Source organism: Larimichthys crocea, chromosome XXIV, assembly GCF_000972845.2.
Source record: "Larimichthys crocea isolate SSNF chromosome XXIV, L_crocea_2.0, whole genome shotgun sequence".
Lineage (NCBI taxonomy): Eukaryota > Metazoa > Chordata > Actinopteri > Sciaenidae > Larimichthys > Larimichthys crocea.
Genome location: NC_040034.1, coordinates 12771906 through 12796244, shown reverse-complemented (window position 1 = coordinate 12796244; position 24339 = coordinate 12771906). Strand labels below are relative to the sequence as shown.

Sequence of the window (24339 nt, the reverse complement as noted above, 5' to 3'; positions counted from 1 at the left end):
GTTATTGCATTGGTTTACTATCTATCTATCTATCTATCTATCTATCTATCTATCTATCTATCTATCTATCTATCTATCTATCTATCTATCTATCTATCTATCTATCTATCGAAAGACACACCTGACTGAATGTTATCTTTTGTAATAGTATTAGAATTATTTTTGGTGACCGATTAATTATCATTTTACCAGAAAAGAAAGTTCCATGTGGGTGGTTTGTTTTAAAGGTAATTGTTAGAAACAGGCCTCAGTAAGCTTTCAAACAGGATGGATTTAAGTGCCTTTTGTCTTGTAAAGTAGGACTTCAAAGTATCAGCAGGTGACCATTTGTCCCAAATGTGTTTTCCCTCCGTTTCTTCACTGACAGTACGCTCCACTGTAGCATCTATAGACTGTATGTTTCCAGATGTTTTAATTCAAGCACCAATTTAAAGAAAACACAGAAACTGACAATAAAATATGTTACAGTAGTGCATTTATTACAAACTCGAACACACACACATAAAAATATGAACATAAGCTACAAATAAAACATCAAACCAAGGAAGAGGAAGAGCAGAAAATACAGGTTTCTAAATACAATTTTGGAAGATTGGCACATTTCATACAGGACAGATGTCAGTGCAGTATCAGTATTATCTAAAATTATGTTGCTTTGATTCATGATCCACATTGCACTTAACTTTGTCCTAAAAATCCACAAACAGACCATGTCCACCAGGCTGAGTACATTCAATCCACTCTTTGTTTCTGCCTCAGATGAATCTAAAGATTTTCCTCCATCCACGATCACAAAACGTCTTTAAACGTTTTAGCAGGCCGAGTCTTTTAGAGTTTGTGCCAGTGTGCTTGTGCTTGATGGCAGCGAATATAGCACAGTCAAACACATCTTTGAGGTTGTGTTGTGTCAGAGCTGAACACTCCACATAGTCGTGAGCTCTGATCCTGTGTGCAAGCCTTCTGGCCCGGCTGAAGTGTACTGGTTTGGTGCTCCGATGGTCCAGGTGAATGAGGACGTCCACATTGTGGCGAAGGTCTGACTGAGTCCCGACCAGAATGATTGGAGAGGTCGAGTTTCTAGCACGGATCTGTGGGATCCATTTAGAGGTGACATTGTCAAAGGAGACAGGGCTGACCAGGCTGAAGCAGAGGATGAAGACATCCACGTGGGCATAGCACAGAGAGCGAAGATGGCCAAACTCCTCCTGTTAGATTAAATATAAATACAGATGAGGGGAGAAAGGACTAACTAACAAAATAAATCATCATGTGGTGTGGAGTATCTACCTGTCCTGCAGTATCTATCAGCTTGATCCGAGTTGGAAATCCATTCACATGAACCAAACCTGGAAGTCAAGTAGAAATAATTAATTGCTGATTCAAGCAGCCATTAACCGTTAAAGAGGAGCCTACACTCACCAGTGAAAACATCAAAAGCTGTTTGTCTGTACTCGCTGTTGTATCCATTGAAGATGTAGCTGATGATCATGCTGGTCTTCCCCACGGCTCCATCACCAACCAGCATGCAGCTCAGCTCTTCCCTCAGTCTGTTTGCTTTGTCATGTCTCAAACAGTCCTGTGCCATCTTCCTTTAGACTATGACTCCATCATCTCAGCAAGTTTCAACACTTTCAAAGTCCATGCAGGGAGTGCAGCATTACTGTAAAAGATGTCTTCTCCCCATAGAGGCCGGTTGGTGCCAATAAAGGCCAGAGGACACCTCGATTTGAAAGAACAAAGGCGCCCAATCAGATGAGGGAGGCCCCCCAACACTTTGTCTCTTTCCGTTTGATGGAGATTAACATAGTCACTCCCACCAGGACGAGCGGGACCACTGAAGATCAGCTGACTGAGGATGATAAAGAACAGAGTAACTGTAGATTCAAATACACCAGTTATAATAAAGTTTATACACTTGCTCAAATTGTATATTATCATACAATTTCGAGCTATATACAGCAAACTCCTGCAGACAACTGTGACAGGAGATAGAAATATAATGAAATAAAACACTCTCTAATTTTGTGAAAACGTTATTCTCACGCTGTTGTTTCATGTTTAATCTAAATGTTTAATCGTGCTGCTTCTATATTTGCTGTTGCGCCTCGCAGTCTGCTTTCCATTAAATTCATACATTAATTGGTTGTAATGCCACCATCGGTCCATAGAGGGAGGTGTTGCCCCAGCAACGGTATATTGGCGTCCACCTTTGAGTTTCATCCAGATGCTGTTTTCAGTTTCTAGTTCAATAATTTGCAATCATTTGACAAGTATTCACTGTTAATCAGACATTCAATGACCTTTTTCTATGTATAATGCACCATGTCTTTTGTATTTTAAATGGTAACAGTGGTGTTTAGACTGACAAAGGATGATTTAATAATTAATTTCACTAATTGTCAGTACAGCTTTCAGTATCAATGCTCTATACACATCAAATCTCAGTAAATTTTATTTCATTTTTAAAATTTTCTCAGACATGTTTACCACCTTAGCGTATTGTTCATGTGTTCAATCTATAAATTCATTTTTCCGAAAGCACTCAAAGGCAGATTTATTCTCCCATGTAAAAGGGGCAAAGGGCACAGCTGAGGGGCCATTGTTGGACTGTCACCAGCTGCAGTTTATAGCAGAAACTTCATGTGCCATGTTTCATCCTGCCATGTCATCCTGGGGTGACTGGGTTCATAAATACTATCCAATTAATATTTACTGGAAACAATTACACAATTATAAACACACATTTGAGGGCTGCACGACTACTTATTACCACCAATGACAGTGTGCACTATGCAATGACCGCACACTCTGCACAAAAACTGGATACAAATTTGGATTATTGTTCTTTCTCAGCCAGCAGCCAGTCACACTTCAATACAGTAATATATATATATAGGCTGTTAATCTTCAGCTCAGTGCAGACTGCTTTACTTTCATTATTGCAGATAGATAGATAGATAGATAGATAGATAGATAGATAGATAGATAGATAGATAGATAGATAGATAGATAGATAGATAAAAAATGTGCAGAGGAGTTTGCATAGAAAATAAATATCATATAACTGTTAACCCGTGCTAAACATCTATACAAAAAATATATAAAAGCAGAAACTATCTGTAGAAATAATAAAAATATAAAGTGACTGCAGAAATAAAATGTTTTGTACAATATCACACTGAACTTATTTTTCTGTGTTCAAAATTTGCATTGTTGCAATCTGTTGCTCTAAACTTCCATCATGCATTGCACAAACTATTAACGTGATTGGACATCTGTTCTTCGCTCAGCATCAAAAGACACGAAAATACCAACAATAACCAAAATAACAACGCCTCGACCTCGACTGTACTGCCTCTTTTGGTGCACAGCTGTGGGATTTAGATAGACAGATAGATACATAGATACTTTATTGTCCTTACAAGGAAGTGGATTGCCACAGTCTATACAAAGCCTACCATAAATACAATTTACAGTTAGTTTTATGAAAATAAGAAATGTGCGGGTGATGATGCTCATGATCAAGCCTTCAGATCATCATCACACAGAAAATGTTTGACTGTGAGTCTGTGTTTGACCTCTGACCTTATGCAATAGGCCTACATTTTCACAATTTTATATAGCAATGGTTACACATTGTCTTATCGTGTTTAGTATCTTTAGGTAACTCTGTTACTTGATGTGATGAAACTAACTACTGCAGTTATATTGTCCTGAGATATTAGGGCTCACGATTTTCAAAGAACTCAAAATCCACATTTTCTGCCCCACATGATCACAGCTGTACTACAAGGGGAATTGTACGAGCATTGTAAGATGTGGTTTTGGAGATCGGGAAACGTTTGGGGTTGAAAATACAGCTTTAAACAAAGTGGTGTTCCTTATCTGTCTGAGCCTGCAGGAAACTCTGCAAGCATTGTGTTGTAAGGTCTCTGCTTCCTGTTTGCCGTTGTTTCTCACTCGTTCTCTTCTCCCTTTCTCTCCCCGTTTTTTTCCCACCACCTGTGGTGTGAGTGATAGTTTATTCCCCATAGTAGGAGGACAACATCTGGTCCCCCCCCTTCACCTCCTCTCCCTGCCGACACACGTCATGTTGTCAGCTCTGCTCCCATGCTACATCTCTGCAGCTGTGAGTCACAATGCTGTTCCTTAATCCAAGGTAAATGTCAAACACAGGAAACGGTCTTTAAATATCTCCACATCCAAAGATTCTTTTTTCCTGTAACAGCCACTTTTATCATCGCAGATCAGCCAGTGAGCTGCTCTTCAGTGCCACAAATGCAAATACAGTCACTTTGCAACTGCATGCAAATGTGTTTGCAAAGGTTTGCATGTACCTTATCTTGTGCAGCAGATGTCAGCAGTGTGCGGATGACTTTAACAGTAGCTCAAAGGCTAGAGATAGTCAACTGGGAGGCATATATGATACTGTAAACATGTTTTGTGTCTGCATTCTCACGCTCTTTTTTTTTTTTGCATGACTAGACGTGCAGAAATGTATCCTGACATAGATTTATAGAGGTAATCTGCTTAGTAAGGGTGTCTCAGTGTGTGCAGCTTAGGGAGAGTCCCCAATATACACACAGCACGCTTCAAAAATCATTCTGTCTGACTCCTGTGAATTTGCAAATATTTGCTGTAAGATGAACTCAAATGCCCCAAATGTTTCTGTGAAGTATGGCTCTCATTGTTAAGAGGTAACACAAGTGGCTGCCGCATATCAAATCTGGTAACAATAGAGATATCTGCCAGATAGGTGTTAAAAGATTAAGCTCCTCCCTAAGCCAGAGATAAGCATGGCACGCTTCAGACAGGCCACAATCAAGTGGCTGACACGGAGATGAAGTGATAAACAAGCCATTTGCATAACATAACTCCTGCATAATGTGTCTTTAAGTAGATATCGCTGAGGCGCTTAAGTGGTAAGGATTAAAGCAGGATGGGTGCTCCCATCACATTGAGACCTCACCTAATGGAAACCCTTTCCCTCTCGATCTTTAGTTCCTAGGTGTGACTTCACGGTCACAGTGAGGGCACCCTGTCACTTGCCATGCATGCAGTGTGTTCAACATAATCTCCGTGATACTGTTTGCAGCCTGATGTCAAAGGTCCTGACCTGCTTGCTTGAATTTGAATTGAAAAACATAGACTGTGGGGGATTGTTCTGTGTTCACTGATGACTTTGGCCTTAGCGCATAGAGTTAAGCTTTGAACTCCTTTACAGATGCACCACTAAATATTACTCTGCATTAAACGGGCAACTAAAAATGACAACATCTAACGTAAGTTTTACATTTTCGATGTTTGTATTACAATCACACAGCCATGCCAGCAGCCGTGTGAGGCTTTAGTAGTAGTAGTAGTAAATGTATATGTGCTCACAATGACAAAGCAAACATGTTTAGTAGGCATAGGCTATGTTTACTTTGTTCTCTATAATAGTTTAGCATGTTAAGCAAGTTTAATAAACAAGATGTTTTTCATATTATAACACGGTATTTTCATGTTATTATAATATACAAACTTATCATGTTATTTTAAAGAATGGACAGTGTATGCCTGAAGTCTCCCATAGGTTTGAAGAACTGAAGCTGACAGTCCAGCCACTTCTGCCACCCAGCTTGAGACTTGACCAGAGGTGGGCTATCCATAATGGCACACACCTGTCAATCAAAGTGTCCATGCTTTTAATTATGCATATCTTTAAGTTTCAATAGAACTTGGACAGGTGAGGCGGTTGTCAAGAAAGGGGAAATTACCTACACAGACCAAAATATTTTTTTGTACCAGGCTGTAAACATGTTTATTTCTGCTGTGAAGTTGGACGTTTCAGAATGGCCTCTTATGGAGGTTGAAATGTTCTGTAGCCAGCATTAAGTGATCGTTTGAGGAGCTGCAGTTTTTGGGCTTCACTTCACAGTCATGGAGGTTGCCGCTTGGGTATTATAAGAAGCATTTCTTGTAATAACAATGTACTATTTGATAGCTTACGTTGTTATTATAACAAGATAAATAGTATTTTCCCCAAAAAATGTTTCTTAAAAATAAACTATTTATGAAATTTAATGAAAACGACCAACAACCAATGGTTGTTGAGACCTTTTTAAAACAAAAAGGACTGAGGACTGAATGTCTGTATTAGATTTCATAGCAATACATCTGATTATCAAACTATTTCAGTCTGTGGCTAAAAATGCAGAACTCATATTGCCCAGAGCACTGAGGTTTGAGGTTTGAGGTTTTCTGCTCCATGACAGAGACATACCATGTATCTCCTCAGTTTATTAACAACAGGATACAGCCCCCTTCCCAGGTTAGCTCAAATTCTAGCACCTTGTGGTCACTGCACCAAGTGATTCATGGGAATTCAGACCTCAGTGGATGTCCCCCGCCCCTGCCCTACCTCCTAGCTGACCCCTGCTGTTCACATTCTTGACTTGTAGCCAGTCATCGCAGGAAAGCATAAACTACGTCTGCATTGTAATTGTACGAATCAACATATACATGCCTTGCGTTTTTTTTTGTTGGATCAGTGCATTTGCAGTTAATCTGAATTAATATCATAACCAGCATTGTATCATTTGGCTCTGAACCAGCTTAGGGTAAGTCAGCATGTCCCAATTTTTAAGTAAAGCCTAAGTGTTTTTTGGGCTTTTGTTGGCCTGCAAGCATCCCTGTCAATTTAGTTATGCCTGCTCCATTAAACCCTGGCAGGGGTCCAGAAGCAGCGGACTAATCCTACTTTACCCTCCAGAGAGCATCACAGGGGGGTCAGTCCTCTGTGCCTCGTGAGACATACAATGGCCAAAACAGTCACACGAGTATCCTTCTGTTGATCTGCTTGATGAACATGCTTTAAAATAAATAAATGGATTGATTTAGGACTCATTTAAAAGCTCTGAAAATGTATTTTCACATGAGAAGTTTCTGTTTGTGCTGGTTTATCTGTACTCTTCTGACTGGTTTGAAGAAGACAGGGCCATTGTGGAAAAGGTAATGTCATGTATTTCTGTGCAACAAACAGATTTTAGCCATATTTAGAGAGTGCGATGATATTTGTGAAAACACTTGCTTTCTTTACTGAGAGTTAGATGACAAGACTGAACCCTGTCTTACCTGTTACCTGTACGGTAAATGCAGTCCTTTCTGAAAATGATAAATATGATGTTAAGTTTGACAAACCTGTTTTGCACAACTGATTATCGGAATTTGAGGGCAGATCATTATAAAGCAAAGTTTGGAAATATTTTAGTGTCTGTAACTTCAATGAAAATGCACAGTTAAACTGTACAAGCTGGACAACACCGTGGATTTCATCATATCATTGAGAGTATCTCATGTTTAAGTTCAGTCTGTGGAGCTCTCTGTAAGCTGTAAAAGTAGGTCATATGAAACTGTTCTGGAATTGTACTGGAAATGCTTCTTTGCCTTTTTTCATTATAACATGTAGTCACATCTGGTGTACATGTCTGCAATGATGACTACTGTTATTACGCACATAAATATGAGTCAGGTGTGATGACACATATTTTGTTTTTCCCATTCTGGATTAACCAAGAAAAGAAAACAAAAGGAAAAATACAACATTACAACAGATGCCAGTCAACTTATGATGACTCAACATTCAAATACAAATGAACACGAGTCCCTAAACTTCCAAATGTTTGATCTGATGCATCACAGGGAACTGATAACAATATCACCATGGGTCTCACCCTTTGGCCTTTGAAGCATCTGTGTTTTCTTCTTATTTTAGTTTCAATTGGCTCCACATCAATCCACACAGCAGCATATGTTCTTGCAGAGCCCGATTAGAATCTATTTAAACAGGAAACTCTGCCGCAATTGGCTGATAATCATGAGAACACGATCGTTTCAAAGGGCTAAAACTTTGCAAACAAACATAAAGCATCATTACTTGCCATTACACATTTAGGAAACATTTGACTCAGACTGAAAATGTAACATTTAAAAGAAAAAAAGCTTGTTTGACTTCACGGTTAGGTTGATCAGATTGTTAATAGGTTACAAAACTGACCATATAATCACTAAAATACATTTCCAGTTAGATAGAGGCTATAATCATAATGTTGCATCTAAAAACTACAAACCAGCATTATTGGTTTAGTGTGATATTGGAGCACAAAATCTCTCTCTCACAGTGACTCTGCAGCTGCCCGATTGTGTGTTATAGTGGTCACTGTAGAATGGCATTGATATCGAACCTCTCTGAGTGTGTGTGTGTGTGGGAAACAAAGCTGCCTTTCCTGTTCTTTGAGAGAAAACACTCCAGAGAAAAATGGCAGGAAACCTCCAGGGCCTTTTGATTCAAGCTAAGAAAGTGAGTCAGAGTACCTGAGAGCACCGAGTCCTCGTGATGTCAGGGCCGTCTTTAAAGGCAAATGACAAGAAAGTTAGTATTCATAACTCACAAGGTCTTGTTGTTACTGTTTAGAAGTCCCTGCAGGGTTGGTTACACCAAGTTTCATTATTTAAAGTAAAGAGACATGACTGCATATATTATAAAGCATGATTCCAGTCCCTGATTTGCCCAAATATGATGTTTTATGACTTGGTTTTGTTAAGTTTGTTTTTTAAGTTGGCCCGTATCTGCCAACAGGGGGGGCTGGAGCCTCATCCTTCATCTGTGCTACTTCCACTAGAGGCCTTTTTCTATTAAGACACAGCTCAATTATATATATTTTTTGTTTGTTTGTTTGTTGTTGTTGTTGTTGTTGTTGTTGCTGTTTTTTACAAATATCACATTCATCTTGAAGTGACAAGAATTGTGTTAATCTTTTAAATCAAAGGCAAATTTGGGGGCACATACAAGTTTCTCACCTTTAAATGAATGTTCAATAAATCTCAATAAGTTAAGCACAGATCGATTTGGACTGCACCTTATCCTGAGAGTTTCTTGACGTCATGGGTGGCAAGCAAACAACCATGACATTTAGCAGCTGCCTACGTCTCAAGCAAGTTCTGGCACGGCTCCCTAAATTAGAAATGTTGTGAAATCATTTTATTTTTGGCATGTGTTGACATCCACAGAGCATCAATACAAAACAAAAGAAATACATGTAATTGTAGTCTGTACAAAATTGGAATGTTATGTCATTGCACACCTCTGTGTACAGTATCTTGATTCCAAGTAGGTCGCATGTGCTTTGACACAAAATGGAAGGAGAAAAGGTAGTTGAAGGCGTCTTTGCCCAATCATTCTCAGGAACAGACTGCAATGCAAACACTGCGTGTTGTTTTTACCAAAACAGACACCTGTGCCTCTCTGCATGGAGTGTGATTACTACACACTGCACCGACAACCTCAGTCTCACTTACCATAATTCCCTCCTCCTGACATGGCTGTTCAGCGAGGTTATGTTTTGTTAAATGTCACAGAGGCAGTACTATACTTGGCACTGGATGGCACTAAATTAATCTCCACCTGCTTCACCTGATTGTTCTGCCTTCACAAGGTTACCACCACGAGACGTTTATTTGGCCTCACAATGCGTGATTAATTACAGTGGTCGCTGATGTGTACGCTGCCAAAGCGAGGCAAGACTACGCTTGAATGACACACTCAGACCTTTGCACCTGCAGATGCTCGTGCTGGGCCACCTGCAGAAGTGAAAGAAGTTTGTGCTGCTTAACTGAGTTGGACTCAGATGTTTCCTGGCATTTCTGCAGAGTGGGGCAGGAAGCATATGCACACCCTGCTCGCTCTCTTCCACTTAATACCATTGTCGGCTCACATGCTTTCAATGAAATGTAAGTCACAGCAGACATTTTGGGAAAATATGCTTATTTTGCGTCATTGTTGAGTGTTAGATTAGAAATTGCTCCAATGTCTATACAGTAAGCTACAGCCAGCAGCTAGTTTAACTGAGCTTGGCCAACGGTAACAAAAAACGCTAATTAACACATTATATCTTGAGTGCTTAGTCATGTGGCGATTCGTAAATGTATCTTAATGCATTTGTCTTGAATGTCACTAGACATTTTGGGTTCAGAGTAAAATATCTGGACAGCTATGGTTTTAAGAATGGTGGTTGTATCCGTGGTGTCACACGTACGTTTCTGTAGAGTTCTTTTGAAGCTCAAAATCTGTGCCTCTGGCCAGCGCCATGTTGGTTATCCCGCCTCTATCACTTCCTGGCTAATCTAAAGATGAGCAAAGACGTGGATCATCGGACCTGAGGTAGGCTGAATGATGCCTGGGTGCTCGAACAATCCAATTGTACTGATACCTACCCACCATGCTGTTAATTAACTTTAACCCTTAATACAATTTGAACAGGTGAGTTAAAAAACAAACATCCACCAGACTCAGTACAGTTGTCATGAACAGGGAAATTAGCTATAGAGACCATTGTACATGTACATGTTTATTTCTGCTGTGAAGTTGGACATTTTAACATGGGGGCTTATGGAGACTGACTCATTCTGTAGCCAGCTTCGTGGATGTTGAAACTACAGTTTTTGGCACTTCCACATAGTCTTTACTTCACGGAGGTTGCCGCTTGCTTACCATTCCAAAACAGCTATTGTGGCGTCTCGCATGACGCTCAAAATGAAAAAATGTGTGCATCCAGTTCACACGCAACTGTAAAGTCTCTCTAAGTGTTAGTTTTTTTTTGTTTTTTTTTTTGGCCTTTTATGCCTTTATTGATAGTACAGCTGAAGATAGACAGGAAGCAGGGGGCAGAGACAGGGGGAGTGACACGCAGTAAATGGGCGTCCGATGCAGGATTCAAACCGGGGCCAGCTGCAGCGAGGACTATAGCCTCCACACACGGGGCGGCCACTTAACCCACTACACTACCGACCGCCCCTAAGTGTTAGTTATGATATTCTACAAGGTACAAGATATAAAAATGATCATCAGGGCTACAATGACTTCCTTCATGTTTACACATCACACAGTATAACATACAATGTGTACAAATACTTTTGGTGTTTTAAGTTAAAACAGGTAAAAAGTTAATTCACTGATGATCTCACAGGCCTCAGGGCCTGACACCCGCCGGTCAGGCCGCGGGCATCTGTGATGCGTTTGAGTGTAAAAGAGATTAGGGAAATGAAATTAGGAGCAGCAAAAGTGCCATTCCTCAGGGATAGAGCAGGCTAATGAAGCAGGAGGCAGCTCTCTGGCCGGAGCTTTAATTTTGTCAAGCTCAGTTCAATCCCCAGTCCTGCTCCAAACAGATTGAATTAAAACATCCAGTGAGTGTGAGTCATGTTCTGTTTGGATGAGAAGAAACAAATTTTACCCCAACCACCTGCGATGATGAATTGATTAAAGAATGGTGTTTATCATTGCACTTTGATGGATGAGTCTGAACTGTGTTCTTTCTCCCCTGCGTCATGAAACAAGATGAGCAGCCAGCTCACGCCCCGATCACAAACCAGATTCAGTCGTTTGATCTAAGCTGCTCTTCTGCTGAAATATCTAACATATGGAACATTAGCTTCACTTTCTGTTTTGACGACTGACAGAGGTCTGAAAGAAGGCATGGGGTTTATTGCCAAATCATTAGCCATTGTTTGCGCCTTTTTAATGGACGCTCTTCCTCTTGTGGTTGAAGAGGCCTCCGTGACCGCACAGCACTCACGTCCGTTTGGCAGGAGCCCAGCGAGAGGGTGAGGTGACCCTCAGCGGACAGAGTTGACCTCCCCAATATGAGAGGGTTAGGACTCTAAAGCGGATGGACTCCATTAGTGGCCCAATCACTTTCTCTTTAACACACTTCCAGGGTGACCTTCAGCCCTGCACTGACCAAGCCAAGGTCGAGGGTCAGGGTTCAGACTAGGTACACATTAGCATGCAGGTGGAGGCTCCGAAATGCAGCTGTAGGAATGATGTTTTTGGGGTGATGTACATCCTTAGGACATGACCTCAATCTCCACTTTATGTGCGTTCCTCATAATCAGCGGGTGCTCTCTTTAGAAGAGAATGACGGACATCTTTTCCTGGAGAGCATGTGACCTCAGGAAGGGTAATAATATTGATCACGGCCCCAAAGTGCAGAGGGGAAACAATGTAGCCATGTATATGCATGGTGAATTTTTTACCTTATGTCAACAGAATAAGCTTTTTAAATGGGATTTTATGTGGTTTTATGGTATAATTGCTGTGGATGTATAAAGAATAGTCAAAGTCAGACATACGGACATGTTTTGCACCTCTCTTTGTGACTAAGTCTCCTCCGACATGGTGCTTTTATATTCCTTATAAACCTCTCCAAGGGGCTCTAACAGTGAGGTAAGGGGCTTTTATTGATTTACTTGTCTTTATTGCTCTACTTCTAATGAGAGGTGCCAGAGTGAGTTATAAATCAAAATGCTCTAATGAAGCATAATTGCAAGTAGATATGGCACGATGGTGCACTGGTTAGCATTGTGGCCTCACAGCAAGATGGTTCTGGGTTTGAACCTCAGCTGGGGCCTTTCTGTGTGGAGTTTGCATGTTCTCTTTGTGTCTGCGTGGGTTCCCTCTGGGTACTCCCTCCCACAGTACAAAGTCATGAAGTTAGCAGTTTAATCGGTAACTCTGAATTGCACATAGGCGTGAATATGAGTGTGAATAGTTGTTTGTCTCCATGTGCCCTGTGATGAATGAGGATTATGAGGTTTAAGCGGTTACAGAAAACAGATGGATGGATAAATAATAAACATATTATAACAGTTTGAATAGGGCCGCAGTTTTAATTTTGCAGTTGTAGTATTCTGCAGTTTTTGTTAAGGGTGGAGACAATTAGATTAGATACTGGTGTGAACATTCAAATGCTTGACAAGATCATCAGATATTTTTATTGTGTACTAAGCATACATGTGTTACCACATTGTCCGCCAAGCCATGCCTGACGATTTAATCCTTGATTGCAGAACACAGAACGTCGTGTGATTTGTTTTTGAGTCACGATTTAACAACACAAGGAGTCACAAGGAGTTGACTGCTGCTTATGTAATGAGACATGATTTATTATGATGTGTCCATATCCAGAGTGTCCATGTCCTTCTACATTACGTGTTCTGTACACAGGAGCTGTATGTTCCCGTGCTCCGTCTAACAGCTCAAACCTTTGACCCAGTTTTCATCTAATTTCGAGGAAAGTGGAGCAACTTTCCACAGAAACTCCTTTTGGAAAAAAAAGAAAAAGAAAAAGAAAGAAGTCTGACATGTGGCATGTGCACATGTTTTGGTAACGTGATTCAAGCTCAGACAGGGAAGGTAACCCTATCTGTACCCCCCCACCTCCCTGCTAAGCCCCTGTCTGCTCTTACTATACTGTAAGAGCACATGGTGTGTGGTTTCATCTACAGCTGACTGAGTTCACTCTAATAGATTTCTATTAGCTCCAGGACAAACAGGACAAGCAGGACATGATTTATGTCTGATTTTTCCTTTAAATGACCTCCTGAGGTTTCTGTACACCGAGTGAAATGTGTCCATTTTCTAATATATATCTAGATGTTTGTGCATCACTATATATGCATCTCCATGTAATTAACTCAGGCATTTTTTGTTTTCTTTGGGATCTAGAATAGATTTTTAAGTAAAGTTTTATGTGTTTTGAAGAACGCTTGGCCGCTCAACAGGAATTTTAAAAGATGGTCCCACAACTATGCCTGGCATCGTGTTTTTTTTATAGCTTGTGAAATATATTATGTCTATTAAATCCTGTCTCAGTGCAGAACAGCTCCAGAATAATAAACTATTTAGAGTAGATGCATGTATACATTGCAGGGTAAATGCACAAAAGTGTCTATAAGCTGCTTGTGTTGTGGCCAGTTAGGAGTTCTGCGAGGAAAAAACTGTGTTTCCTGTAGGGCACAGACTACAGCTATACATTCCTTGCCAGCCTGAAGTGGGAGTGTGAGGCCGTGGGTGGAGTTTCAATTGTAAACATGACTGTATAGACTCGCAACAGGCAAGAGCCACAAAGAAAAAAACAAATCATAAGTACCTACATAGAGATTTTCAGTGTTTTTATTCAAATACATTTAAAAAAGAAACACAGTATACAGTCACTTCTAAGACCCTTTTACAACAAAGGTATAAGACATCATGTATTTAAAGAGAGAGCTCATCTCTTTGTGCGATTTTTTAAAGCATCACATGCTTCTGTACGTCCTTATTATAGTCTTCACAGTCCAAAAATGTGAGGAGGTCAAAGGCAGAGACACGGGATAACTCTGCGAGGTCATGTTACGACAGAAAATGTCACCATAGTGTTTTTATATTCTCCCTCAGGTATTCCTCTTTCACGCAACAAATCCCCCTAAACCTATGTCTTCCTTTCACCCAGTATAAAACTTTAATATTTTTATGGTAGAGTGCTTCATGTAGTCTTTTATGCAGTTCCCTGCAGCATGGGTTTTTAGTCTGGGGGGTTGATCTCTCCACAATCATGGAAAATGTTCAGAACAGCCGCCTCAATAGAGAAGAGGTGCTCATCTTCAACCTCGGGACAGTAGAGCCTCATGAACTCTGCCAGACGGAGCAGGTATTCAATATTGTGGCCCGTGTTGCCCCTGCAGGCGGAAATCTGGGCGGCAATTTCCTTTTCCGAAGCCGGGCCGAGGTAAATGGGGTTGTCAGAAGTAGCGATGTAGACAAGGGCCAACAGTGGAGCCTGACCCTTCTCCTGAGGGATGAACTCCACCATCTCTGTTATGTAACCTCCCAACACAACCTCTCTCATGTTCAGATATTGAAGGGACTCTTCAATCTGGGAGTCAGCAACTTCGTAGGCCACTCCCCATGTGCAGGCCTGCAAGGTAAACAAGTGAGAAGTGAGACGTAGGAGTTATAATTTGACTTTCTGGGAACTCTGAACACTGAATTTAAGATATTATATCTCTTTAACTTGATAGAAATGTTTCATAGATAGAAAACAGTGTCATAGCAGTACTATACATGTTGTATCAAACCTGTATTATCATTCACATCCATTTGATGTGGATGTTGATGTTGTGGTGTGATGTTGTCACCAGTGTAAAGGTTACCCAGCACCAATAGATGTAACAGTTTGCATAGATATTGTATAAGACCATAAAGTTGGCTTTCTTAATGATCACATTTAAAACTGGCTCTACAAGTTTGGGTGTTAATAGTAGGAGAAAACTCTTACCTCCTGATCCTCCACTAGTGTAACCACTCTGCCTGGCTGTGGAGAGAAACACACACATTTCACATCAGCATAATAAAATATGAACAATAAAATGAATACACAAACAAACTAAAATCATCATTCAGCCACTAGGAAAATATTTAAAGGAGAAATGTGTTGCTACAAATCTCACCTTTTCCTTGTCCCCTCTATAAAAATCATCTCCATGCCAGAAGCGCCTTTTGTATCCCACAATGTGGCCGATTTTACTTCGCTTGTAAGTAAAATTTGGTTTCCACACTAAGGAGCCATATCCAAATATCCACAGGCTGCTCTTTTCTTTGATAATGTCCTGAGGTTTCATTTTGATCGCTCGGCTGTGTTATTATTATTATTATTTTAAACGAGATGTCAGCTTCTCTTTCTTGTTTTGATCGTCTTATACATTAAAACACATCAGCTGTGTCGATGTTATATTATAATATAACGTGCTGAAGGCGGAAATAATCTCCCAAATGTTGAAGATAGAAACGTCCCCTCTGTTTTTGTGATCAGTGCCGTCAAAAGTACCGTCAAGGGGATGTTTGTGTCCCGCCTGTCTCTCCTCTGTGTCCATGTGCAAACACGTGTATTTGTTGTTCAGGGCGAGTCTGCCTCGACCAATCAAACCACAGAAGGGGCGGGCTTAGCTAACCTATGAACCAATCAGGATCATTGTACACTTTGAAGTTGTGCAAACAGAAAAATACTGTAATTGCAATAACAGACAACCAGTATGTTACAGTTTGAAGTGATAGATTATCCCAACGATTCAGTGAATGTGGTTGAATGTTTTTCTTTCTTTCTTTCTTTCTTTCTTTCTTTCTTTCTTTCTTTCTTTAAAAATCTCTTTTTCAAGGGAGTCCTGGCCAAGACAGGCAGCAGCACAAGAACAAGTCAAGGGAGTCCTGGCCAAGACAGGCAGCAGCACAAGAACAAGTCAAATTAAAACAGATACAAGATGCACATCATAGCAAAATAAAACAATAATAAAAGTTTTATTGCTTTTGAATTTATTTGATTTATTAAGTTTTATGCCTTTATATTTAAAATGTGGGGAGCACCTCTTGTACTCTTTGCGTGTCACACAGTCAGAGAAAGTCCAGCAGGTAATCACATTACCTATAAATAGCTGGGACTGTTATATCTGTGCTGTCTTAAGCTCATTACATGTCAGTGTTCTCCTCAGGTTTGTCTAGTACACTGGCTGATCACTTATCACTGTGCATGATGAGCTGACATGAGAGTGGAAGAAGTTCATTTCTTCCAACCTTCCTTCCTTTTCTCACAAAGTTCACTGCCCCCAAGTGGTAGTAAAAGACATTTGCTCCATTTCTGAGACTGAAGCAAGGATACTCAACTTGCAAAATCAATGGACATTAATGATATTTATCAGACAAAATGAATAAACATTATTATTGTTGATGTGGATGAACTTCAAAGTCGTGATCTTCACTTTTTGTACGAGGCGAGAATGCAGGACTGTAGCTAGCATGTTTTCGACCCAGCACACAACAATTGTCGTTTGGCAAATTAAACACAATGGTTTAGGATTGAAATGAGGTGACAAAATAAAGGCAATTATCTGTTCTTTTTTTTTTTTTTTTTATCGAATTGCATGTTTTCGTTGTCAAGTTTTCGACCTATGCGACCTTCACTCATCTTTCCGGTCCAAGGAACCTCGCGGAAATGTAAATCAAGCATGCCCAGTTGTTGGTAGTGGTAGGAGAGGAGGTACTCTCTGAAGAACTGGGTCTTCAGGAGATTTCTGAAGCTCTGGTAAGAACATATATAAAGATGTTCAAGTAAGTGGGTGCAGAACCAGAGACTACTTTGTAGGCAAGCAGCCCTCTCCTCTGGCAGGGGGCTTTCATAGTTTGTGTGTGTTTTTAATATGGCACAAGAAGAGGCAACTCCCCTGTATATTCCCCCAACATCCCTGAGTGACAGTGTAATTTGTTGGTGTCTGCTGGCTTGTTATGGTCCTCTGCCTCATGGCCTGTGGGGCCCTTGTTTGCTGTGCTCATGCTTCACGAGTTACCGAGTATATGCCAAGTTTTGTTGACTTCTTCTCATCTCACTCCACCCTATGCCCCCTTCCCTTTTAGCCCTAAGAGATAACTTATCAGTGTCTCAACTTATCAGTGTTTTGTTCCTAAGAGGCTCTGTTACTCAGCGATATGATATTCGGTGATACAGCAGCAGAAGTACTGTAGAAAGACCACAAGGATTCTTTATTTTCACATACATGTTTTTTTTTTTGTTTTTTTTTAAATATATATCTTTTTGTTTGAGTATTTCCTTACATTGCTGCCAATTACAATACTGTCCACTGAATGATTGCTAGCACATTGATTTCACATCACACCGACACAGATGTCATGGACATAGACATGGAATCATCTGAAATGCTACCTGGCCAAATATATGACTGTATCTATAGACAATGAAGCCACCTCCACACCAGCTCAATACAAATAAAGTTTCTAGATGACTCCAACATTTAAATTAGGATTTCTATTTGACCACATGTACACTCAACCACTGAAGAGTAACAAACAAACAGTGTACCAGATATGTATTCTTTGTTTCTTTTTATAACAAAAAACATAATAAAATAAAACACCAACACTTTTTAAAAATAAATTCACCTTTTCTGGGCGTCAACTTAAAAACAGATGTTCATACTTCTAATCTCAACATATAAATATACATTATATACAAAATAATCTTATAAAACATAGAAAGAGAAAGATCAGTGCTTCATATTCTTAAATTACTAATGAAATACTAATCTTACAAAATAACATTATTGGTTCAGTAATTTCCTTTGAAGGCGTCCTTGGTACGATAGTCACTTCTTTGTCTTTTTTAAGGGTGATGTTGCATAAGGTAAATATACTTATCATGAGTCTCTCTGCATGGAGCTACAGCGTATTGCATCTTTTGATCTTTAACCTCCATTTTTCTGTGCAAAGGAACCAAGATAAGGTGGGGCACAATGTTTTTCTTAACATATATAAGGCTTTGTGATCTAGGCTGCATACATTCTTTATTTAAAAAAAAAAAAAAAGGATTTACAAAATTGATAACCCTAAATATTCTTCAAAAATGAACCGTTTTCAGTAGTTTTTGTCCCTTTTTGATTTAGCACAATGCTATTTTTTTGTTGCATAGTGCATTGCAGGCCACAAAAAAAAAAGAAAAAAAAGACAAAGGCTGGCTCCTTCCACAGGCTTGTTGGCAGTAAGTTGATTTGTTGATTGCTGATTACTGCAATAAGGTGGAGAGGTGTGCATCAAGATAGTCCTCTTCTTCTAATCAACACGCAGGCATAAACATCTTGGCTTGAAGCCCTTGGATGAGCTTGGACTGGGCAGACAAGGGGGTCGAGTCGAAAAAACAACAACACAGAAAGCGCATCCGCAAGTCAGATTTGCTCATTATTTTCTGCAGTCTTTTTCAGTCTTTACATTCTGACAAAGATTATTAGCTTTAGTTCTATTGAATTCAAAGAGCGCACCGGCTCCATCCAGTTATCAAGTTTTCAAGAGCAGCAACTTGCATTTAAATAAATCCCAGTCTCTCCACGCTTGTAAACAGTCCACAAGAAATCCAATGTTGAAAGTGAATAATATCTTCTATTTATTATACCTGAAAAAGAAGAAGATAGAAAATCTCATCAACTAATGAAAAACAGAAGAAACACTGCATCTCCTTATAATAAAAGGTCATCCTCTAAAGAAACAAGAAATTCATGAAATGGAAGCTTACCTCAGTTGCAATGATGCATTCGTTTTTCTCCTCTGCTATTACGAAGACAGACTGGTACATTGAATCTCTGGAAGAACATATTGTTGATATTCTACACTCTGGCCTTTCACTGTGGAGTGAAGATACATCAAGTTAGTTCAAACAAAAATGAAAGAATTATGACTCACGACAAACAAAATGACCATAACACAGCTCCTCATTCAACCTTTTCTTGTGCACGTACCTGTACATTCTACTCAAATGCTTCTTTTCTTCTATTGCCTTTTCACAGTTTTCATCTTTGTCCAAAAGAGACAGTTCGTCCTTGTACCCCGTGGAGGTTTTATAGTCCAGGTGGTAGTGGTTGATGTGTTTGTGATTGGACTTTTCCCTGGGACAGTCCACCTCCAAATCAATCTTTTTATTGTTGTTCTTGAGCTCTAGAGTAGAGATGAGGTTCTCTTTCTGAAAGTCGCCCTTGGAAAGGTTGTTCATCGTATCTGAGTCCTGCTTCTTGTTTCTCTGCTTCTTGATGTGACGTATTACTACCACTAACATGCAGAAAAACACCAGAACAGCCACAAGGCCTACGCCCAAACCGATGGCTGCCAAGTTCAACTTGTCATTGGACTCCAAGCCTATGTTGGGTGAAGGCACATCTGGCACGGACTGGCACTGGGGTCCGCTGTAATGTGCAGGGCAGATGCAGGTAGGCTGGCCTTTTGCACCAGTTGTGCAGGTTCCACCGTTCAGGCAGGGTTGAGAGGCACAGCGGTCTGTTGGCCTGTCACAGTGACGCCCTGTGTACCCTGCAGGGCAGGTGCAGGTGTAGTCGTTGATGCGGTCTATGCAGGTGGAGCCGTTTGCGCAGGGGTTCCTGGCACACTCATTAATGTTGATCTCACAGCGCAGACCCGTGAAGCCTGAGCGACAGCTGCACAGCCGGAAGTTACCGTGGTTCACACAATGTCCACCTACGGAAAACAAAATAAATTATAGAAGCCTCCCTCATGTTTCAGATTATTTCTACACATACAAAAAGGGGTGGATTATTCCTGATGTAGAGAGGATGATGTATTACCATTGGCGCATTGCAGTGAGGTACATTTGTCCACTTTCTTCTCACAGTTAAGTCCAGTGTAGCCTGCTGGACACTCGCATGTGTAAGCTTGCCCATTGTCCTTCTCTCTGCACTTGCCACCATGAAAGCAGGGGGTATCTGCGCAGGTCAGCATCCTGTGTTCACAGTGTGTCCCTTCAAATCCCTGCGGGCACACACACCTATAGCCATTCTCAGAGTCCTGCAGGGGGAAAAGATATAAAGTTTATCAAAAAGCTCCCTGTCAGATGTTTTGTTTTATCATATCCTGTTCGCGACTGCCCCAACGAACCCCATTATCCTTAGTTTGAATTCTATTTACAGTCCAGACTCTGTGAACTGGGTCATCTACTGACTTGACAATCGATAGCATCCTCCTGGACTCGCAGATAGACTGAGGCAAAAACAAAAACAGGAAAGCCTGTGTTGTGGGAAAGGAGAGAGAGAGACTTCCGGACTCACCATGCAGCGGCCTCCGTTGCGACAGGGCTGGCTGTCACACTCCCTGACCTCCAAGTCACAGTTAACCCCGGTGAAGCCTGGCAGGCAGGTGCAGGTGTAGCTGCCCTCGCCCGTGTTCATACACGTGGCCCCGTTGGTGCAGGGTTTGTTATGGGTGCAGTAGTTCAGATCTGTAAACAAATGGGTGGAAACATTATTTTATCTATAGTACTGACATTTCATTTAGTTTAGAGAAAGAAACGGCTACACACCTTGGTCACAATAGATGCCTCCCCAGCCTTCCTTGCAGATGCACTGCCACGGCTCTGTACAGGTACCATGTTTACAGGATGGATGGATTTTACACACATCACAAAAGAGTCCTTGCCAGCCCTTTCTGCATCTGTTCACACATGAAAGAGTACAACATGACTGTTGGCTCACAGTGCAATCTACTTATTCACTCCTGGAGATAGATCCTAAAAATCAAAACACAATGTTATCTCTGTAATCTACAAACAGATTATTTAATCGTTAACAAAGATGTTTTGGCAGTTTGCGAATCCCCTGGTGGCAATGAACATTTAATTGGATAATTATGAATAGACAATAAACATAATAAGTCAATGGATACTCACATGCACTCTCCAGGTAATGTGCAGTTTCCATTCCTTTCATTGCACCCTTCCAGGCAGATTGCTGTAAAAAGGAAAGAAAAGATTTAAAGTTTTTTGGTTTGTTTGTTTATTTTTTTAACTTGGCGTTTATAACGAGCAGTTCATTATAATTAGAAAACTATAATGTTCCGCGCGTGCTTTGGTGTCTATGTGTGGTTGTTGTTGTTGTGTGGTGTTAAACGGCCGCTGAGTGCGGAGCAGATGCTTGTTCTCAAAAAAAAAAAAAAAAAAAAAAAAAAGCAGGACAGCTGCCCCATTGTTATCGGTGGGCAGTCCGAGTCCCGTTTGCAGCTGCTGCCCTTACACCGCATCAACAATAGAGCCCGCAATTTAGTGGCGCGTGGCGGGTTATAATGCCGCGATTAACCTCAGCGAGCGCGCGCTGCTGCTGGTGCTGGTGATGCTGCCGCGAGACCACCGCCCTGGATTAAAAAAAAAAACGCACGCGACCATCATCATCAGAGAGAAAGTGGGCTCTCTGCTGTCTTCAGATTTCAACAGCTCGTATTTCCGAGTGTATTTGAACGCGTCAGAAAGAAAACACACCTGTGATGGTGTAACAGGTAATTTAGACCGAACAAAACTGGTCGTTTGCTCTGAAATGTCACGTTTTAAATGAAACAAAAGCTACGCACGTATTTTACAGAAATAAAGTTTGTTCATTTATACTTTTTTTCACATGAAATAATTAAACACAGGTGTTACAATTGATACTAATTACGGTTCCGTTCCCTTCAGGTCATACAGAGCCACGGTGCTGCCGTGGTGCATCAGTGGAAAGGGTCTGCTGCACTAAATGGAACTGAACCTTAATTAGTATCATTGGAAACACCTGTGTTGACTCTACTGTTTCATCTTAAAATGGCTGCTGTGGAAAAAGGTCTGTATCTAAGTAGACTTTCAGCTCAGTCTTAGGCTAACTCTGTCTAAAATGTGACCACAAACAAATGACAGTGTCCATATGATGGTGTCCTTACGTTCTTGGCAGTATTCTCCCTTCCATCCCGGTAGACAGGCTATTTGCCCGTTAGACTTGCAGGTGTAGTGGCCGAAATGGTCGTCTCTCGGAGCGCATATTTTGGAACAAGTGTCCCCGTAGTAATTGTCTTTGCAGATGAACCGGTATGAGTACCTTAGCTCCGTCTGCGTCCCGTTCTGCACAAGCTGGGACCACTCATGCCCTATTCCCAACTGTCTTTGGATGGCAAAAGAACTAATCAAGAAATCAGGGTTGGTGGTGTCTGTGAATAAAAAAAAAAGAGGCATATAAAGATTAACAGAACAGTTTATGTAGTCGTTGATAAATCTAACAATTATTCCTTTGTTGATTTGTTGAAATTTCCCCTTCCTTTCACATTATTCTCCTGTTATGAAGGACCTAACAAAAAAGGTGTAAAATCCAGGAAAGGGCTGTCATGGGACTTTTGGCACGGCTTCATGTTCTCACTTAAGCTTGTGCACTTTCCCATGCATGCCAAAAATAAAACAAGGGAAGTGCAATTGTGTTTGGAGAGATTTGATTGTAAAGAATTGTCGTGTGACTCATAAGGTATCCTAACAAACACGGAATCCGTGACGGTGAAAATGCCAGATGCATTTGCCAGCACGCTGAGTGAGGGTTATTGATGATATGTGTGACAGGTAATAAGTCAACTATAGGCTGCACATCGCATGTCTCCCTCTAGTGGTTTGTACAGGCAGTGCAACGTTTCCTCACCTCCAGATAGGTCCGCTGCAGGAGAATACCAGGCTTCAATAACTAATGAGAAAGCACCCTGTGGGGACAAGTAAGGAAATAAACATCACTAAATATATTAAGATATATCACGTAATATTTACTCTTCAGCTTTATTTCACTAAATATATATTTAACTTTAATTAGAAAGAATTGCAAGATGAAAATCTTTGAGAATAATGATTTTTTTTATCTATACCTTACACATTAAACGCACATTTTTATACATATATAGACATTGCACATATATATGGTTTCTGCGATTAATAGGGAGTAAGTGCTAAAATAATAACGACTTAATGATAATTATCTAAAAGCATTTTTTAAGCAATGTTTGTCATGGAAAGACGTTTTCAGTCCGTGTTTAAATCATGTGAAAATCATATGCAGTTTGGCGTGTGCGTATTTGGTTAATATATGAAGCCATTAATCCGCCCGGTACAGGACAGGTGCTCTTACCGGCCAGGTGAAGTTGAGCGGCAGACGCAGCCTGGCGTCCTGCTTGATGCTGAACGAGTCGGTTCCCAGAACAGGTGTGGTGGCTTTACCAAATATGCATTTTCCGGGGGACACCACCGTCTGGAAGTTCTTCAAACAAACCCTGAAATAAGTCCTGCAGCCAGTCATGCTGCAACTAAGTCCATTTGCCAGCAAACCGTTAGTATTCTGAAAGTGATGGAGATCTAGCTCGAACACACCTGATCCCAGAACCTAAAAGAATACAAGAAGTGAGCGACAACAAAATAATGTAACATTTTATTCATAAAATGACTTCCTAAATGTGCAAATATCAAATAAAAAAAAGAAGCTACCTGAGTAAATATTGTCATAACTATTGCGAGGATAGAGGTGAACCAAACGGCCATCCTTTAGTGTTTGATGTGCGTATCCTTAAAAAATCAGTTTGTCCTCCAACAAAAACGCCCCTATTCCAAGTGGTGACGGCGAAAAACGGAGTGATGACAAATAAAGTGATCGCAATAAATATAATCCTTCTTCAAAAGCCTGTAGGACAAGATCCAGCTCCACAATCCGTATCCAGAAGAAGAAGTTGGAAAAGACCGAGTTATCCAGTGCTTGAGGTTAGACAAATATCAGTAACGTCAATATCCACAAGTGAGTCTGTCTGCGGTCTTTATGTTGCCCATCCATCGTGCCGGTCAGATGTGGTTTGAGTTTGCTGTGCTGATGCGAGCCTTGTGTTGCCAACAGTGATGCGGGCATGTGGCGGAGCATCAGCGCATAGTGACTTCCAGTGAAGGATGTTTGACGTCCCTCCCAGTTTATATACCGCTGTGTAGTGCCATTACAAACACTGTCAGTCACTAAACACCGCCCACTCCCCCCTCCACCTTCTTTTTCTTGTTGCTTGGAATAGCATCACCAGTCATTATGATTTGGAGGAGATTCGCCTAATCTGATGGAGAAGAAACGCGCTTTTATTTATTCAGAGTGTGCATCATTTAAACCCGTATAAAA

General features: G+C 40.7%; 3 protein-coding genes across 3 annotated transcripts; all 3 read right to left on the bottom strand.

The window, feature by feature from the left end:
* Positions 1–571: 571 nt before the first annotated feature.
* LOC104921329 (rho-related GTP-binding protein RhoV) lies at positions 572–1843 on the bottom strand. The gene is made up of 3 exons (XM_010733829.3): positions 1420–1843; positions 1288–1346; positions 572–1205 (listed from the first exon to the last, which is right to left on the bottom strand). Exons 1-3 carry the CDS (start codon positions 1583–1585, stop codon positions 756–758), a joined length of 675 nt encoding a protein of 224 aa, XP_010732131.2. The 5' UTR covers positions 1586–1843; the 3' UTR covers positions 572–755.
* Positions 1844–13977: 12134 nt separating this feature from the next.
* Positions 13978–15745, bottom strand: LOC104921330 (glutathione-specific gamma-glutamylcyclotransferase 1-like). Its single transcript, XM_010733830.3, has 3 exons — positions 15310–15745; positions 15138–15173; positions 13978–14777 (listed from the first exon to the last, which is right to left on the bottom strand). The coding sequence occupies exons 1-3, from the start codon at positions 15478–15480 to the stop codon at positions 14385–14387; spliced, it is 600 nt and encodes a 199-aa protein (XP_010732132.2). The 5' UTR covers positions 15481–15745; the 3' UTR covers positions 13978–14384.
* Positions 15746–16815: 1070 nt separating this feature from the next.
* Positions 16816–24123, bottom strand: LOC104921332 (delta-like protein 4). The gene is made up of 11 exons (XM_010733831.3): positions 23673–24123; positions 23320–23571; positions 22843–22900; positions 22103–22366; positions 21087–21147; positions 20721–20851; positions 20470–20639; positions 19990–20209; positions 19153–19882; positions 18930–19038; positions 16816–18809 (listed from the first exon to the last, which is right to left on the bottom strand). The coding sequence occupies exons 1-11, from the start codon at positions 23724–23726 to the stop codon at positions 18804–18806; spliced, it is 2055 nt and encodes a 684-aa protein (XP_010732133.2). The 5' UTR covers positions 23727–24123; the 3' UTR covers positions 16816–18803.
* Positions 24124–24339: the final 216 nt, after the last annotated feature.

Bases quoted from the DNA above. Each gene is read 5' to 3' on its own strand.
- LOC104921329 (XM_010733829.3), bottom strand. From the start codon at position 1,585: ATGGCACAGGACTGTTTGAGACATGACAAAGCAAACAGACTGAGGGAA. The intron at 1,347-1,419 runs GTGAGTGTAGGC...CTTGACTTCCAG, and splicing joins AGCTTTTGATGTTTTCACTG to GTTTGGTTCATGTGAATGGA. The intron at 1,206-1,287 runs GTAGATACTCCA...TTAATCTAACAG, and splicing joins TGATAGATACTGCAGGACAG to GAGGAGTTTGGCCATCTTCG.
- LOC104921330 (XM_010733830.3), bottom strand. From the start codon at position 15,480: ATGAAACCTCAGGACATTATCAAAGAAAAGAGCAGCCTGTGGATATTT. The intron at 15,174-15,309 runs GTGAGATTTGTA...TTCTCTCCACAG, and splicing joins ATAGAGGGGACAAGGAAAAG to CCAGGCAGAGTGGTTACACT. The intron at 14,778-15,137 runs GTAAGAGTTTTC...TTTACCTTGCAG, and splicing joins CACTAGTGGAGGATCAGGAG to GCCTGCACATGGGGAGTGGC.
- LOC104921332 (XM_010733831.3), bottom strand. From the start codon at position 23,726: ATGGCCGTTTGGTTCACCTCTATCCTCGCAATAGTTATGACAATATTT. The intron at 21,148-22,102 runs GTAAGGACACCA...TCCTTTTTACAG, and splicing joins GGGAGAATACTGCCAAGAAC to CAATCTGCCTGGAAGGGTGC. The intron at 20,210-20,469 runs GTGAGTCCGGAA...TTCCCCCTGCAG, and splicing joins GCAACGGAGGCCGCTGCATG to GACTCTGAGAATGGCTATAG.